This window comes from Bos indicus x Bos taurus, chromosome 29 (genome assembly GCF_003369695.1).
Source record: "Bos indicus x Bos taurus breed Angus x Brahman F1 hybrid chromosome 29, Bos_hybrid_MaternalHap_v2.0, whole genome shotgun sequence".
NCBI classification, from domain to species: Eukaryota; Metazoa; Chordata; class Mammalia; order Artiodactyla; family Bovidae; genus Bos; species Bos indicus x Bos taurus.
The window spans coordinates 490,622-505,022 of NC_040104.1; the positions used below are offsets into that span (position 1 = coordinate 490,622).

Sequence of the window (14,401 nt, forward strand, 5' to 3'; positions counted from 1 at the left end):
ATGGGGAACCGCAGCGCCGCAGACGCGGACGGGCTGCTGGAGGAGCGCGCGCCCGGCACGGGCGTCGGCGCCGGGGGCCCCGGGGCGGCGGCGGCGCTGGTGGGGGGCGTGCTGCTCATCGGCGCGGTGCTTGCGGGGAACTCGCTCGTGTGCATGAGCGTGGCGGCCGAACGGTCCCTGCAGACACCCACCAACTACTTCATCGTGAGTCTGGCGGCCGCCGACCTGCTCCTCGCCCTGCTAGTGCTGCCTCTCTTCGTCTACTCCGAGGTGAGCCCGCGTCGCCCCCGCACGCGCACCCTCGCCCGCTCCGGGTCCCCTGTCCCGGCCACACGGAGGACCGAGCCTGACCCCGCTGCTTGGCTTCTCAGGATCCTGGAGCTGGGCGCTGTGCAGCTCCCAGGACGACCGGAGCCGGGTTCCCTCTGAACCTCGCTCCCCCACCCGCCATCATCCCGCGGTCCGTCTGTCCGCTTCGCGATCCGTCCGCCCTCCCGCTCTGTCCCTCTCTCCGCTTCGCTTTCTCTGTTACCCAAGAGATGCTTCTGTTCTTCAAACACAGACCCCAGTAACAGGCGGCTTTTGCAGTCCAGACCCCCACCCAGCCCCCTCCGCTGGGTTCCCGTCCCCCCAGGGGGAGCCAGCTGGATGGACTGGCAGAGTCAGGCTTACCCCACACCGGCTCCCCTGGGGCAGAGACACAGAGGTCACCCCACGAGGCCACAGCCACACAGAGCCACGCATGCACACACGAGCACGACCCGGGCAGGGCACCCTCACTCCTGCGCTGACGTGGCTCACAGCAGGAGGGACCCTCAGCTTCCGGGAGGTGCAGGGCAGGGAGCCTGGCTGGAGGAAGGGGATGCCCACCCGGGCTGGGGAAGGGCCTTTGCCAGAACCTGGGTCCGGGAACCACCACACCCAGGTCAGGTCTGGCCCTCGGGTGGGTCCCCCTTGGTGCCAGCCATGTCCACTCTGCAGTTTGGGCGGAGAAAAGCTGCTTAGGCGGAGTTGGGGACGCGGTGTCCCGGGCTGTGGGGGGAGGGGAGGCATGGTTTTCTAAGGTGGAGGGTGAGTCCAGGCAGGGCTGGGCAGAGAGGCCAGCAGGACAGGGACGGGCATGACCTACTGCCCCCCCACCCGAGCTGTAGACAGACGTCACAGTGACGGCTCTTAAGCTCCTAATCGTCCCAAATCAGCAGGAGGAGATTTAGAAGGGGCGGCTGTCTGCTCCTCTGCCCTTGGTGGGGGCGCTGGGCAGAGGGCCGAGGCTGCTACTTCGTAACAATGATGTGCATGCTACCGTTGCCCTCACTTCAGGAGTGCGGGGACGAGAGTGGGATGACCTGTCCAGAGTCCCAGAGACAGTTTCAGCAGACAGGCCAACTGCGCGATCTGCTGGAGACGGGGGTGGATGCTGGGCTCACGCTCGAGGGCAGCAAGGTCCCCACCTGCAGGGAGGGGCCCCGCGGACCCTGAGCATCAGGGATCACCGCCAGCCGTTGCCTACGCCCCCAAACCACCCCTCCAATCCGAAGGCGTTTCCCAGTTCTAACAGGAAGGATGGGAGGTCTCTCGGCGCCCGGCCTGAGGGGAGGGGAGGACCGCCCTGCTTCCCGCGGAGCGGCTCCTCTGTTATTCAGCCCCCTCGCTGCCAGCAACGGCGGGGGTCAGGAAGACACCTCGGGGGCCGGGCCGAGGAAGGTCAGCTTCCCGCGACTACTGTTGCTGCGGCTCCTCTCCGTGCTCAGGTGCAGGGCGGCGTGTGGCTGCTGAGCCCGGGCCTCTGCGACGCGCTCATGGCCATGGACGTCATGCTGTGCACGGCCTCCATATTCAACCTGTGCGCCATCAGCGTGGACAGGTAAGCCGCCCCGCCGCCCTCACCGCGCTCCCCGCGGGTTCGTGGCCGTGGGCGCGCCCCGTCGGGCCGCCCCGCCCCGCCGCCCTCACCGCTCTCCCCTCAGGTTCGTGGCCGTGGCCGTGCCCCTGCGCTACAACCGCCAGAGCAGCGGCGGCCGGCAGCTGCTGCTCATCGGCGCCACGTGGCTGCTGTCGGCGGCGGTGGCGGCGCCCGTGCTGTGCGGCCTCAACGACGCGCGCGGCCGCGACCCCTCCGTGTGCCGCCTGGAGGACCGCGACTACGTGGTCTACTCGTCCGTATGTTCCTTCTTCCTGCCCTGCCCGCTCATGCTGATGCTCTACTGGGCCACGTTCCGCGGCCTGCGGCGCTGGGAGGCAGCCCGCCGCGCCAAGCTGCACGGCCGTGCGCCCCGCCGGCCCAGCGGCCCCGGCCCGCCCGCGCCGGACGCCAGCCAGGCCACCGACGCCGCCCCCGCCCCCGATTCCGGCCCGACCCCCGACGCCGACCCCGCCCCGGACGCCGTCGCGCCCCCGGAAGCCAATGCGGCCGAACCCCCGCCTCAGGCCCGCAGGAGGAGACGTGCCAAGATCACAGGCCGGGAGCGCAAAGCTATGAGGGTCCTGCCGGTGGTGGTCGGTGGGTACCGGCCCCGGGGGCGCGGCGGAGGGGGGCGGTGCCCAGGGTGGGGGCGTGGCGGTGACTCCGCCCCGCCCCCAGGGGCCTTCCTGCTCTGCTGGACGCCTTTCTTCGTGGTGCACATCACGCGGGCGCTGTGCCCCGCGTGCGCCGTGTCCCCGCGGCTGGTCAGCGCGGTCACCTGGCTGGGATACGTCAACAGCGCCCTCAACCCCGTCATCTACACCATCTTCAACGCCGAGTTCCGCACCGTCTTTCGCAAGGCTTTCCGCCTCTGCTGCTGACAGAGCGCCGGCGCCACCTCCCCTGGCGGGGACCCGCCTCGCCTGGGGCTTTGTAGGAGTAATTAAACAGATCCCGGGTCACCTGCTGGGAAGGTTTTCGGGGGGCGAGGAGGAGGCATCCCCACTGGCCCCATCTGGTCAGTTAACCCTTTCCTTCCTTCGAGGAAGGTCCTGGCTGAGCCCTGGGCTGAGCAGTGGGGCGTCAGGGAGGTGCATGCCCGGGAACAGGGGCGCCCGGGACCTCGGAAGGCTGCCTGGGCTCACACCATCCCCCACACACTCCACCCGACTCTGCTCCCCAGCCAGTGGCACCAGTCCTGCCCCCACTTTGGCAGCCCCCTCAAGGTCAGAACGCAGCTCCCTGCCTGCCACCCGATGCCCGAAGCCCAGGAGAGGGGCCAGGCGGCTGGGTGGGCTCAGGGAGGGCCAAGCACACACCCGCAAGGCACTCATCCATCCTCTGCCACGTGGCCAGGACCAGGGCCAGAGCAGCTAGCTACTCGCCCGCCCCCCGCCACAGTGTGACCCCCGTAACCTGAGGCAGCCCCTCCTGGACTTCACCTGGGCCCTCTCAGTCCCCCGTCGTGGGCGCCACGCTGCTCCCTAGTGCTGTGGCTGAGCGCTCTGGTCAGGGACACTGACCACCGAGCTGGCCACAACTGGGTGCCAAGTCCTTCTCTGGAAGGAGCTCCTGTGGGCTGTGAGGTGACAGCATCAGGCCCAACCTCAGGATGTTAAACTATTCCATGAAAAGAGGGGCCGCCCGTCCCCTCTGTGGGTGAGCACCCTTTCCTTCTCAAGGGCTCAGCTGCCACCTCCTCCAAGAAGCCTCCCCTGACCACCTGCAGGACCAGCCTGTCCATATCACCCTGGGAGAGACTTGCCCTCAGGGAGCCGAGCACTGAGGAACGGGGGGCCCATGCAGGATGCTGTGTGCCTGTACCACAGGGGCTGACACAGAGGGAGAGGGGCCCTGGGCGGGACCCTGACCCTGGGGCTGCTCCAGCCTCCAGCAGCTCCGCCCCTTTGAAACAAGACGATGGCCACAGCACGTACCCTGGGTCTCTTCCAGGGGGAGCCCCAGTGCCCAGGGAGGGTCCCCCAAACCCAGGGGGAGCCCCAGTGCCCAGGGAGGGCCCCAGATGGTACAACCGAGACTGGGCAGGATGCCTGCTCCAGAGCTAGGCTGATGATCCCTCTGAGAACCTCAGACTTGAAGTGAAGACCAGGGAGGGACCCACTGGGCTGACAGCAGGGTTAGGGCCAGAGTCAGGGTCAGGACTGGAGCAGGGGCCCTGACTGTGGCCACTGGCCCTGCCGCCTGGCTGCACGTCCCGCAGGTCCACAGGCCACACCTGTGCCCTGAAGCTCATCTCTGCCGTGTACCTGTCGGGCCTTCTGTGGTCACTTCCGGTGGTTAGAGCTAGTTTCTGCTGTTGCCAAGAGGATCTCCGCTGGCAGCAGCCACACCCAGTGTGGACACCAGCTGCTCTGCCCACCCCCCAGTGTCTGCGTGGAGAGAGGCCACGTGCCCATCTCTGCACCCTTCTCATCTGTACTGGGAACAGGGTGACCACGTCCCTGATAGGCCAGGCTAGTAAGTGCACCTCATGGGGGCGGGGACGTGGATGCGCTGGAGCCTGCTGCTGTCCCTGGGCCATCCCCGCTGTGCACAGACTCCAAGAGGGGGACAAGCTGGAAATGGAGGGCAAGCTGGGCAGGGGAGGGGCACGGTGGGCTTGGGTGCAGATGCCGGAGTCTGGCTGACCCGGGGCTCCAGCAGGCGCCTCGAGGGTCCCAGCACTGGGCAGGCCCCCTGATGCCAAGCGTCTCCACACCTCAGCAGAGGACCAGCATCCTGATGGCTGCTGCGCTGCGCTGACAGATGCCGAGCCTGCCCTGTCCCTGGGGGTGCGTCTGGCAGGAGGCACGGTCAGAAGGCAATGCCGTCAGAAGTGCTGACATGGAAGTGAAGGTGCAACCCACACTTGGTGTCGTGGAGTTTCTGGAAACCTCCTGACGTCCAGCACGATGCAGAGACAGCTTCACAGGCTCAGAAACCATACATTTTGGAAAGTGCTCCCAAAACACATAGTCCCAAGGCTTCCGTCCTGAGGAGAAGCTGCCCCTATCCCAGGAAACCCTTGCCCAGGACAGCCTCCCTGCAAGGCCTGGTCCAGAGAACGCTGCACTGCTTGAAGGGGTCCCCTGGCCAGAGCTGGACACCAGGGAAGGACCTGGCACCCTTTGCCTGTGGGCTTCATGCCCACCTCAGTCGCCATTTTAGCCTTTTCATGTTTGGGGAGACTCCTTTCAGGGGTGCAGCCATCACCAGCCCCTCCTGCCGAGGCTGTCATGCCTCCCCAGCTCTCTTAGCTCTCCAAACCCCAGGAGGCGGGGCTGGCCTTCCCTGAGACAGTGGAGAGGAGTGAAGACCAGCTAAATAAAACCCGAATAAACCCACTTAGCCTGTGGAGGCCAGGCAGAGCGCCGGCAGAGGCTTCTGGGGGCAGGGCCCTCCATCACCTGCAGCCAGGCCGGGCGTGGGGACGGGCCCTGGGGCTCCTGGGCTCACAGCCCTCTCCCTCAGGCCTCCAGCCACCCCCGGGCTCACCCGGAGCCAGTGGCGTCCCCGAAGGCCATGTGCTATGGACTGAGAAGAACCTTCTGGAAACAGGAGCTGGGAGATGAACGTGGAAGAATCGACCAGGGGGGCAAGCATCGGGGTCAGAGTCTGTGACTGGGGCAGAGCCCCTACCTCCTCAGTGCAGAGAAGAGGGGGCGCTGCAGACCCAGGGCTCCCCCAGAACAGGCACTGGGCACAGGCGGGCTTGGGAAGTCACGGGGATCAGGCCCCAGGCTGCTGCCATGCTGGGTGGGACTGCTGGGCTTAGGCAGTAGCCGTGCCGGGCAGGTGCCCAGTGGCCCGGTGCACCCTTGCAGAGGAGGGTGGCAGGCCAGGGCGCCTCGTCTCCCCCGAGCCTGGACAGTGGGGCTTGGCCTTCCTGGCTGGTGGCTCTGGGACCCCCGCCGGGCAGGGCCCCTTCTGTTCAAGGCTTCTGAGCTGCACCAAGAACAGCCCCCTGGGGAGGTCAGGACTGGAGTCACCTGTCCAGGTGGGACAGGGGTATTGACTTTATTGACAAGACACATATATGTACACGCGTGTTACAGAACACGACACACCCGTAGGGAAGACTGGACGCTCATGATCCAAGGGATTAAAAAAAGCACCACGAGCATCGGGCCCAGGCCGTGTCCACCAGCAGCCACGGAGGGGCCAGCGCCCGCCCCCAGAGTTCGGCAGTGGGAGCGCGCTGCTGAGGGCGCCGGTTGCCCAACGTCCACTCGTAACTTGGCCAGCAAGTTCCTCCTTGTCCTCAGAGTCCCCTGTCCTCCAGGGTCCTTCCTGGCCGCAGAGGCCCCACGGGCCCTCACACGGTGACCTTCTCGATCACGCCCTCGCCGACGTGGACGTCGTCCCCCTGGACAGTGACGGCTGCAGACTGACCACACATGTGCTGGTGGTCCTTCCAGTCCTGCAAGGGAGGACAGACCGAGTCACGGCTCCGGGAGTGGTCGCCCCCCCGAGGCCGCGGTCCTGCACGTGCTGAGCAGCCAGCCTTCCTGGGCAGGGGCGCCCAGCCTCGACCACCCTGTTTAAGGAACGCACTCAGAGGCAGACAGCCTGGATGGCCCTGCAAACACGTCCACACTCTCATCTGGCGGCTTCCTCCCTGGGATCAAGCAAACACAATCACACCTGCAGAGAAATACTTGTATCTGACGTCGCTGCCCACCGTGTTACTGATAAGCGCCCAAGTGAGAACACTAAGCGTATCCACAGAGGGGCTGGGTGACAGGGCCCCCCAGGAGGTCGGGGAAGACGGCCCACACCTGCCGTCAGGATAGGAGATGCTGCCGCCGCTCACAGGCTCTGAGGGCCTGACGGGGTGTGGTTAGTGGAGACGTGGACCCAGAACACACGAGAGGCTAGGGTTCAGTGAAACACAAGACGTGAATGAGCGTCACACACGCGTGGAGGAGCAGAGGCCAGGGTGACCCCGGGAGCAGGCTCTGCCTGCCTGTCTCCATGCTGTCCTCTGCTTCCGTATTGGCTACAATAAGTGTGCCTTATTTTTACAATAAAAAGGTGAAATTTCAAATCATTACAGGCATACCTGGGAGAGACCGCAGGTTCACCTCCAGAATAAAGCAAATGTCACAACTGAGCCAGTCACCTGGGCTCAGCCGTCCCAGGCTTGCTTGGGCTATGCTGCACTGCGGTCTGTTCAGTGTCCATGGACCTAATGCAAAGGACACTCTACTCCTAAAAACGCTGACCGTGCCCTGTCAGTGCATGGAGGCCACAGACCCTCCATTTGTAAACACAGTTATCTGAGAAGTGCAGAAAAACAATGTCTGGCTGCGTATCAAAAGAACAGACGAAAGTTTGTGGAGTATAGTTGATTTACAATGTTAATTTCTGCTGTACAGCAGTGATTGTTAAACATGTTATGTTTTTGGCGTATTCTTCTCCATCATGGTCTACCACAGGACGCTGAACACAGCCCCTGCTGCGGACAGTGGGGCCTTGTGTCTTCACCCATCCTCACTTTGCTAACTGCAAACTCCCAGTCACCCCCCTTGCCCCACCCTCCTCGGCGACCACAAGTGTGTCCTGGTGTCTGTGAGCCTGTTTCTGTGTTGTAAATAAGTATCTGTATACTTTTTTAGTATCATTTTTAGTTATCATCTGGATCATTGTTTAGATTCCACATGAGTGATACGATATTCATCTTTTCTGACGAACGCCACTTAGTGTGACAAGCTCTAGGTTCGCCCATCTTGCTGCGAGTGGCCTCATCCCCTTTTTATGACTGAGTGATATCCCACTGTGTACACGCACCACAACTTCATCCGTTTCTCTGCTGATGGACACTTAGGCTGCTTCCATGTCTTGGCTACTGTAGATACTGGTGCTGTGAACACTGGGGTACATTTACCTTTTCAAATTAGAATTTTGTCTGGATATATGTCCAGGATTGCTGGGTCATACAGTAACTCTGTTTTATTAAATTAAGGAAACCTCACACTGTTTTCCACTGTGGCTAGAGCAATTTACACCCCACCAACGGCGCAGGAGGGCTCCATTTCCTCCACATCTTCTTCAGCATTTGCTGTTTTTCAGACTCGAATAAACTTTTAATTTGAAAATTACCTGACTATGTAAATCCATATAGTATGTAAAACTCAACGTGTGCTGGGCTCACGTCCACAATGTTTCAGTTCCGTTCAGTCGCTCGGTCATGTCCGACTCTTCGCGACCCCGTGAATCGCAGCTCGCCAGGCCTCCCTGTCCATCGCCAACTCCCGGAGTTCACTCAGACTCTTGTCCATCGACTCAGTGATGCCATCCAAACATCTCATCCTCTGTCGTCCCCTTCTCCTCCTGCCCTCAATCCCTCCCAGCATCAGAGTCTTTTCCAATGAGTCAACTCTTCGCATGAGGTGGCCAAAGTACTGGAGTTTCAGCTTTAGCATCATTCCTTCCAAAGAAATCGCAGGGCTGATCTTCAGAATGGACTGGCTGGATCTCCTTGCAGTCCAAGGGACTCTCAAGAGTCTTCTCCAACACCACAGTTCAAAAGCATCAATTCTTCGGCGCTCAGCTTTCTTCACAGTCCAACTCTCACATCCATACATGACCACTGGGAAAAACCATAGCCTTGACTAGACGATCTTTGTTGGCAAAGTAATGTCTCTGCTTTTGAATATGCTATCTAGGTTGGTCATAACTTTCCTTCCAAGGAGTAAGCGTCTTTTAATTTCATGGCTGCAGTCACCATCTGCAGTGATTTTGGAGCCCATAAAAATAAAGTCTGACACTGTTTCCACTGTTTCCCCATCTATTTCCCATGAAGTGATGGGACCGGATGCCATGATCTTCATTTTCTGAATGTTGAGTTTTAAGCCAACTTTTTCACTCTCCTCTTTCACCTTCATCAACAGGCTTTTGAGTTCCTCTTCACTTTCTGCCATAAGGGTGGTTTCGTCTGCCTCTCTGAGGTTATTGATATTTCTCCCGGCAATCTTGATTCCAGCTTGTGCTTCTTCCAGCCCAGCGTTTCTCATGATGTACTCTGCATATAAGTTAAATAAGCAGGGTGACAATATGCAGCCTTGATGAACTCCTTTTCCTATTTGGAACCAGTCTGTTGTTCCATGTCCAGTTCTAACTGTTGCTTCCTGACCTGCATACAGATTTCTCAAGAGGCAGATCAGGTGGTCTGGTATTCCCATCTCTTGAAGAATTTTCCACAGTTTATTGTGATCCACACAGTCAAAGGCTTTGGCATAGTCAATAAAGCAGAAATAGATGTTTTTCTGGAACTCTCTTGCTTTTTCGATGATCCAGTGGATGGTGGCCTCTCTGGTTCCTCTGCCTTTTCTAAAACCAGCTTGAACATCTGGAAGTTCACGGTTCACGTATTGCTGAAGCCTGGCTTGGAGAATTTTGAGCATTACTTTACTAGCATGTGAGATGAGTGCAATTGTGTGGTAGTTTGAGCATTCTTTGGCATTGCCTTTCTTTGGGATTGGAATGAAAACTGACCTTTTCCAGTCCTGTGGCCACTGCTGAGTTTTCCAAATTTGCTGGCATATTGAGTGCAGCACTTTCACAGCATCATCTTTCAGGATTTGAAAGAGCTCAACTGGAATTCCATCACCTCCACTAGCTTTGTTCGTAGTGATGCTTTCTTGACTTCACATTCCAGGATATCTAGCTCTAGGTGAGTGATCACACCATCGTGATTACCTGGGTTGTGAAGATCTTTTTTGTACAGTTCTTCTGTGTATTCTTGCCACCTCTTCTTAATATCTTCTGCTTCTGTTAGGTCCATACCATTTCTGTCCTTTATCAAGTCCATCTTTGCATGAAAGTTTCCCTTGGTATCTCTAATTTTCTTGAAGAGATCTCTAGTCTTTCCCATTCTGTTGTTTTCCTCTATTTCTTTGCATTGATCGCTGAGGAAGGCTTTCTTATCTCTTGCTGCTATCCTTTGGAACTCTGCATTCAGATGTTTATATCTTTCCTTTTCTCCTTTGCTTTTTGTTTCTCTTCTTTTCACAGCTATTTATAAGTCCTCCCCAGACAGCCATTTTGCTTTTTTGCATTTCTTTTCCATGGGGATGGTCTTGATCCCTGTCTCCTGTACAATGTCATGAACCTCAGTCCATAGTTCATCAGGCACTCTATCTATCAGATCTAGGCCCTTAAATCTATTTCGAACTTCCACTGTATAATCATAAGGGATTTGATTTAGGTCATACCCGAATGGTCTAGTGGTTTTCCCTACTTTCTTCAATTTAAGTGTGAATTTGGCAATAAGGAGCTCATGATCTGAGCCACAGTCAGCTCCCAGTCTTGTTTTCACTGACTGTATCGAGTTTCTCCATCTTTGACTGCAAAGAATATAATCAATCTGATTTCAGTGTTGTCCATCTGGTGATGGCCATGTATAGAGTCTTCTCTTGTGTTGTTGGAAGTGGGTGTTTGCTATGACCAGTGCATTTTCTTGGCAAAACTCTATTAGTCTTTCCCCTGCTTCATTCCGTATTCCAAGGCCAAATTTGCCTGTTACTCCAGGTGTTTCTTGACTTCCTACTTTTGCATCCCAGTCCCCTGTAATGAAAAGGACATCTTTTTTGGGTGTTAGTTCTAAAAGGTCTTGTAGATCTTCATAGACCCGTTCAACTTCAGCTTCTTCAGCGTTCCTGGTTGGGGCATAGACTTGGATTACTGTGATATTGAATGGTTTGCCTTGGAAACGAACAGAGATCATTCTGTCATTTTTGAGATTGTATCCAAGTACTGCATTTCGAACTCTTTTGTTGACCATGACGGCTACTCCATTTCTTCTGAGGGATTCCTGCCCACAGTAGTAGATATAATGGTCATCTGAGTTAAATTCACCCCTTCCAGTCCATTTCAGTTCGCTGATTCCTAGAATGTCGACATTCACTCTTGCCATCTCTTGTTTGACCACTTCCGATTTGCCTTGATTCATGGACCTGACATTCCAGGTTCCTATGCAATATTGCTCTTTACAGCATCGGACCTTGCTTCTATCACCAGTCACATCCACAGCTGGGTATTGTTTTTGCTTTGGCTCCATCCCTTCATTCTTTCTGGAGTTATTTCTCCACTGATCTCCAGTAGCATATTGGGCACCTACTGACCTGGGGAGTTCCTCTTTTAGTATCCTATCTTTTTGCCTTTTCATACTGTTCATGGGGTTCTCAAGGCAAGAATACTGAAGTGGTTTGCCATTCCCTTCTCCAGTGGACCACATTCTGTCAGATCTCTCCACCATGACCCGCCCGTCTTGGGTGGCCCCACGGGCATGGCCCCACAATGTTTCACATCATACATAAAAATTAACTCAAGATGGATCATAGATCTAAAAACAGGGAGTTCCTGATGGTGCAGAGGTTAGGATCTGGCCAGGGTTCAACGCTCGGTGGAGGGACTTGGATGCAGCAAGCTGTGTGTGTAGTGCAGTCCCCAAAATAATAGTGAGTTAAAGAAAATAAAAATTCAAGACTTAAAATTATAAATGTTTTAGGAAAAAATAGATTTCCCTGACCTTGAGTCAGGCAAACTTTCTGAGATACTACACCAACAGCGTGATCTCCATTAAAAACATTTTTAATAAAGTGGGCCTCTTGGGACTTCCCTGGCCATTCAGTGGTTAGGACTCCACACCTCCACTGCAGGGTACAATGGTTCAATCCCTGGTTGGGGAACTAAGATCCCATTAGCTGCACGGCACGGCCAAAAATAAAGAATAAAGAATTTTTAAAAGCTGGGCTTCAAATTTGTATTCAGACTGCACATAGATGTTGCCACACTTGATAAGGAGAGGAATAATCCCATTTAAAAATGAGCAAAAGATCTGAATAGACATTTCTGGCCAAAGGATATTCAACTACCCAGTAAGCACACAAAAAGTTGCTCGACATCATCAGTCATCAGGGAGACGCCAACTAAACCCACTGGCCGCCACCCCCAGTGGCAGGGCTACAAGCAGAGGGCACGAGTGAGCCCTGCGGGCAGGGCGGACTCACTGCTGGCCAAGCTGAGTTTCCTACCAGAGTCACACACAAGTCTGCCTAAAACGTACATGTGAATGCAGCCGAGACAAGCACCTGCCCTCCGGCGAGTCCCTCCTGAGTGTCCACCGACACTCACCCAGTGGGGGCTGCCCAGACATCCGTCGGGTGACGGCTGGAGAACAGGCGAGGTCCAGCCACACCGGGCAGACTACCCAGGCCCACAGGGTGGACCTGAAAGCTGCTCGGGGGAGCCGGATGCAGGCAATCACACGCAGCGTGAGTCTGCTGTGGCCAGTGTGCAGAGCGGGTGAGCGACGGAGGGAGAGGCTCCTGGTCGCCAGTGCCCGGAAGCGTCGGCCTGAGGGGGCTTTTGGGGGTGATGGGAGGTCCTAAAGCTGAGCTGTGATGTTTTCACAATGGCAGACTTACTGTGGATCGCTGAACTGTGCGCTTAAGCTTGGTGGAGTTTACGGTCTGTGCGTCCTGCCTCCCTCAGTGAAGGCATGAAACACACACGCCCACCCCCCAAAGGGACTGGAAAAGAAATGGAGCCTGCACGTAAGAGCGGCACAGCGCATGGCCGCTCCCACTCACAGGAAGGGAAGCGGCACCGAGTGCCCCGGGTCTCAGGGCGCAGAGCGCGGGCCGGAAGCCTCACTGCCAGCACCAGCGTTTACCACAAGGAGCTGCGGGTCCTCCCAAGTGTTCATTCTGGATTGCACGTGAGAATCAGCGTTTCTGAAATTCACTGTACTTCAAAGCCCATGCCTTTATCAGGGCAGCGTGTTGCAAGCGGACGAATCTAACACAGTCAGCGGAGAACTGGAGTCTTCGTCTACAAGGTTATACCCAAGACCTAAGTGCCCAGCTCAGTAAGAGTGCAGCTGCTGTAGTCAAGGTGGCATCTAGCTAAAATGACTGCATCAAGAAATAAACCCACGAATCTTCCTGGGATGGTTCAAAGTCAGGGACACCAGCCGTCAGCTGCCCTCTGGGATCACAAGCTGGCTCCTCCTGGCAGCCCAAGCTCCCCGCAGTGCCCCAGGCACAGCGGGCAAGCAGGCGCCCTGTCCTCAGTGCCCAGCCCACTGGTGAGACCAGGGAGAAGCAAACCCGTGGGTCTCTTCCCCAAGCGTCCAGCCCGACACACAGGCAGGGCCGGGGAGCAAGCTGGGAGCCATGGACATGCCCTCCACGCTGTGCCGACCTCCTCAGCGCCCCACGCAGCCCTAAGACGCAGAGGAGGAAGGTCCCACACACCCTGGTTGTGGGGGTCATCCCTGCCCACCTCTCACTGGAGGGCATCTAAGGACGGGAGTCGTGGGCATCCCGGCAACGCAAAGGCCGACACGAGTCACTGTGTGTCCACCCATCACGTTGCTGTTCCTCATTGTGGCAAATTTCCAGGAGAGGCGAACCCCACAGGCCCCCACCCCACGGCTAGGCCTTGCACTCTGAGTAAGGGCCAGAAAGCCAGCAAGTGCTACTCTCTCCAGTCTCCTTAGGGTCAAAGGCCAAGGGATGGAAGCAGAAGCACAGCGTGCAACCGCGCACACAGCCAGGACCTGTGACCAGGCGGCCAGGCTGGGGATGCTGACCGCGATGAGGTCCGGGCAGCGGGTGAGCAGCGGCTTCCACGGCCACAGCCCACGGCACAGGAGGCTGCCTGGGGGCCCTGCGGGGGCCTGGGGACACCGCAGGGGGCGGGGCGGGGCCTACCTGGCTCCGGCAGGCGGGGCGGGTCGGGTCGGGGCGGGGCCTAGCTTGTGCCGAAGGCGGGGCGGGGGCGGGGCCTGGCTTTGCAGGGGGCGGGGGCGGGGGCGGGGCCTACCTTGCGCTGGCAGAAGGTGGAGCAGTAGTTGACCTTGTGGCAGCCGGTGCACTCGCTCAGGGCCTCGCGGCCACAGTTCACACAGGACTGCTGCAAGAGGACAGGGTGTCAGTGGTGGGCACGCTGCCCAGAGACACAGAAGAGGAGTTGGTGACCGGGACCAGACCGACCCGCATCTCCCGCCGTTGCCTTACAGACTCTGAGCAGGAGGCAGGGGGCTGGAGGCCAACCTTGCTCCAAACTGCAGGGATTTCACTTCCACCCAGTGTGCAGAAGGCGAAGCTGGGAGGACCAGAATTCTCAGGCGTCAGGGCCAGCCCCTGAGTGGCCAGGCCCCGGAGGCCCTCAGCTGGACCCCACTAACAGCCTGGGTGCCCCCTGTCCTGCACCCAGGTGCCCCAGCCCACCAGCTGGGCTCCGTGAGCTGGGCCTTCTGTGTGCTTTTCCCACAAAGCGGGCCGCTGTTCCTTCTAGAGCGGGGAGAGGCGGTAGGGGGCAGTGCAAGGGGGTGATGGGGCCGGGCCAGTGTGTGCACCCACACACGGTGGCAGGCAGCAGGACCCCAGCACGCTGCAGGCCAGACCCCTGCTCTGGCCGGTGGAGGGCTGTGTGGGAAAAACAGCATGCTGTGTCTTGGTTCCTGTTCTGGATTCAGCTTCCTTCTCT

The 14,401-nt window shown here is 58.1% G+C and overlaps 2 protein-coding genes across 2 annotated transcripts in view; one reads left to right on the forward strand and one right to left on the reverse strand.

The window, feature by feature from the left end:
• On the forward strand, positions 1 to 5,247 carry DRD4 (dopamine receptor D4). Its single transcript, XM_027532601.1, has 4 exons — positions 1 to 270; positions 1,752 to 1,864; positions 1,968 to 2,500; positions 2,582 to 5,247. Exons 1-4 carry the CDS (start codon positions 1 to 3, stop codon positions 2,782 to 2,784), a joined length of 1,119 nt encoding a protein of 372 aa, XP_027388402.1. The 3' UTR covers positions 2,785 to 5,247.
• Positions 5,248 to 5,883: 636 nt separating this feature from the next.
• DEAF1 (DEAF1 transcription factor) overlaps positions 5,884 to 14,401 on the reverse strand; it is a 28,452-nt gene continuing 19,934 nt past the window's right edge. The window contains exons 11-12 of the mRNA XM_027532600.1: positions 13,736 to 13,825; positions 5,884 to 6,323 (exon numbers count right to left, since the gene is read on the reverse strand). Coding sequence (XP_027388401.1) covers positions 6,219 to 6,323; positions 13,736 to 13,825 — 195 coding nt within the window. The 3' untranslated portion in view covers positions 5,884 to 6,218. The remainder of the gene's footprint in view (positions 6,324 to 13,735; positions 13,826 to 14,401) is intronic.

Bases quoted from the DNA above. Each gene is read 5' to 3' on its own strand.
- DRD4 (XM_027532601.1), top strand. From the start codon at position 1: ATGGGGAACCGCAGCGCCGCAGACGCGGACGGGCTGCTGGAGGAGCGC. The intron at 1,865-1,967 runs GTAAGCCGCCCC...CTCTCCCCTCAG, and splicing joins TGCGCCATCAGCGTGGACAG to GTTCGTGGCCGTGGCCGTGC. The intron at 2,501-2,581 runs GTGGGTACCGGC...CCCCGCCCCCAG, and splicing joins GGTCCTGCCGGTGGTGGTCG to GGGCCTTCCTGCTCTGCTGG.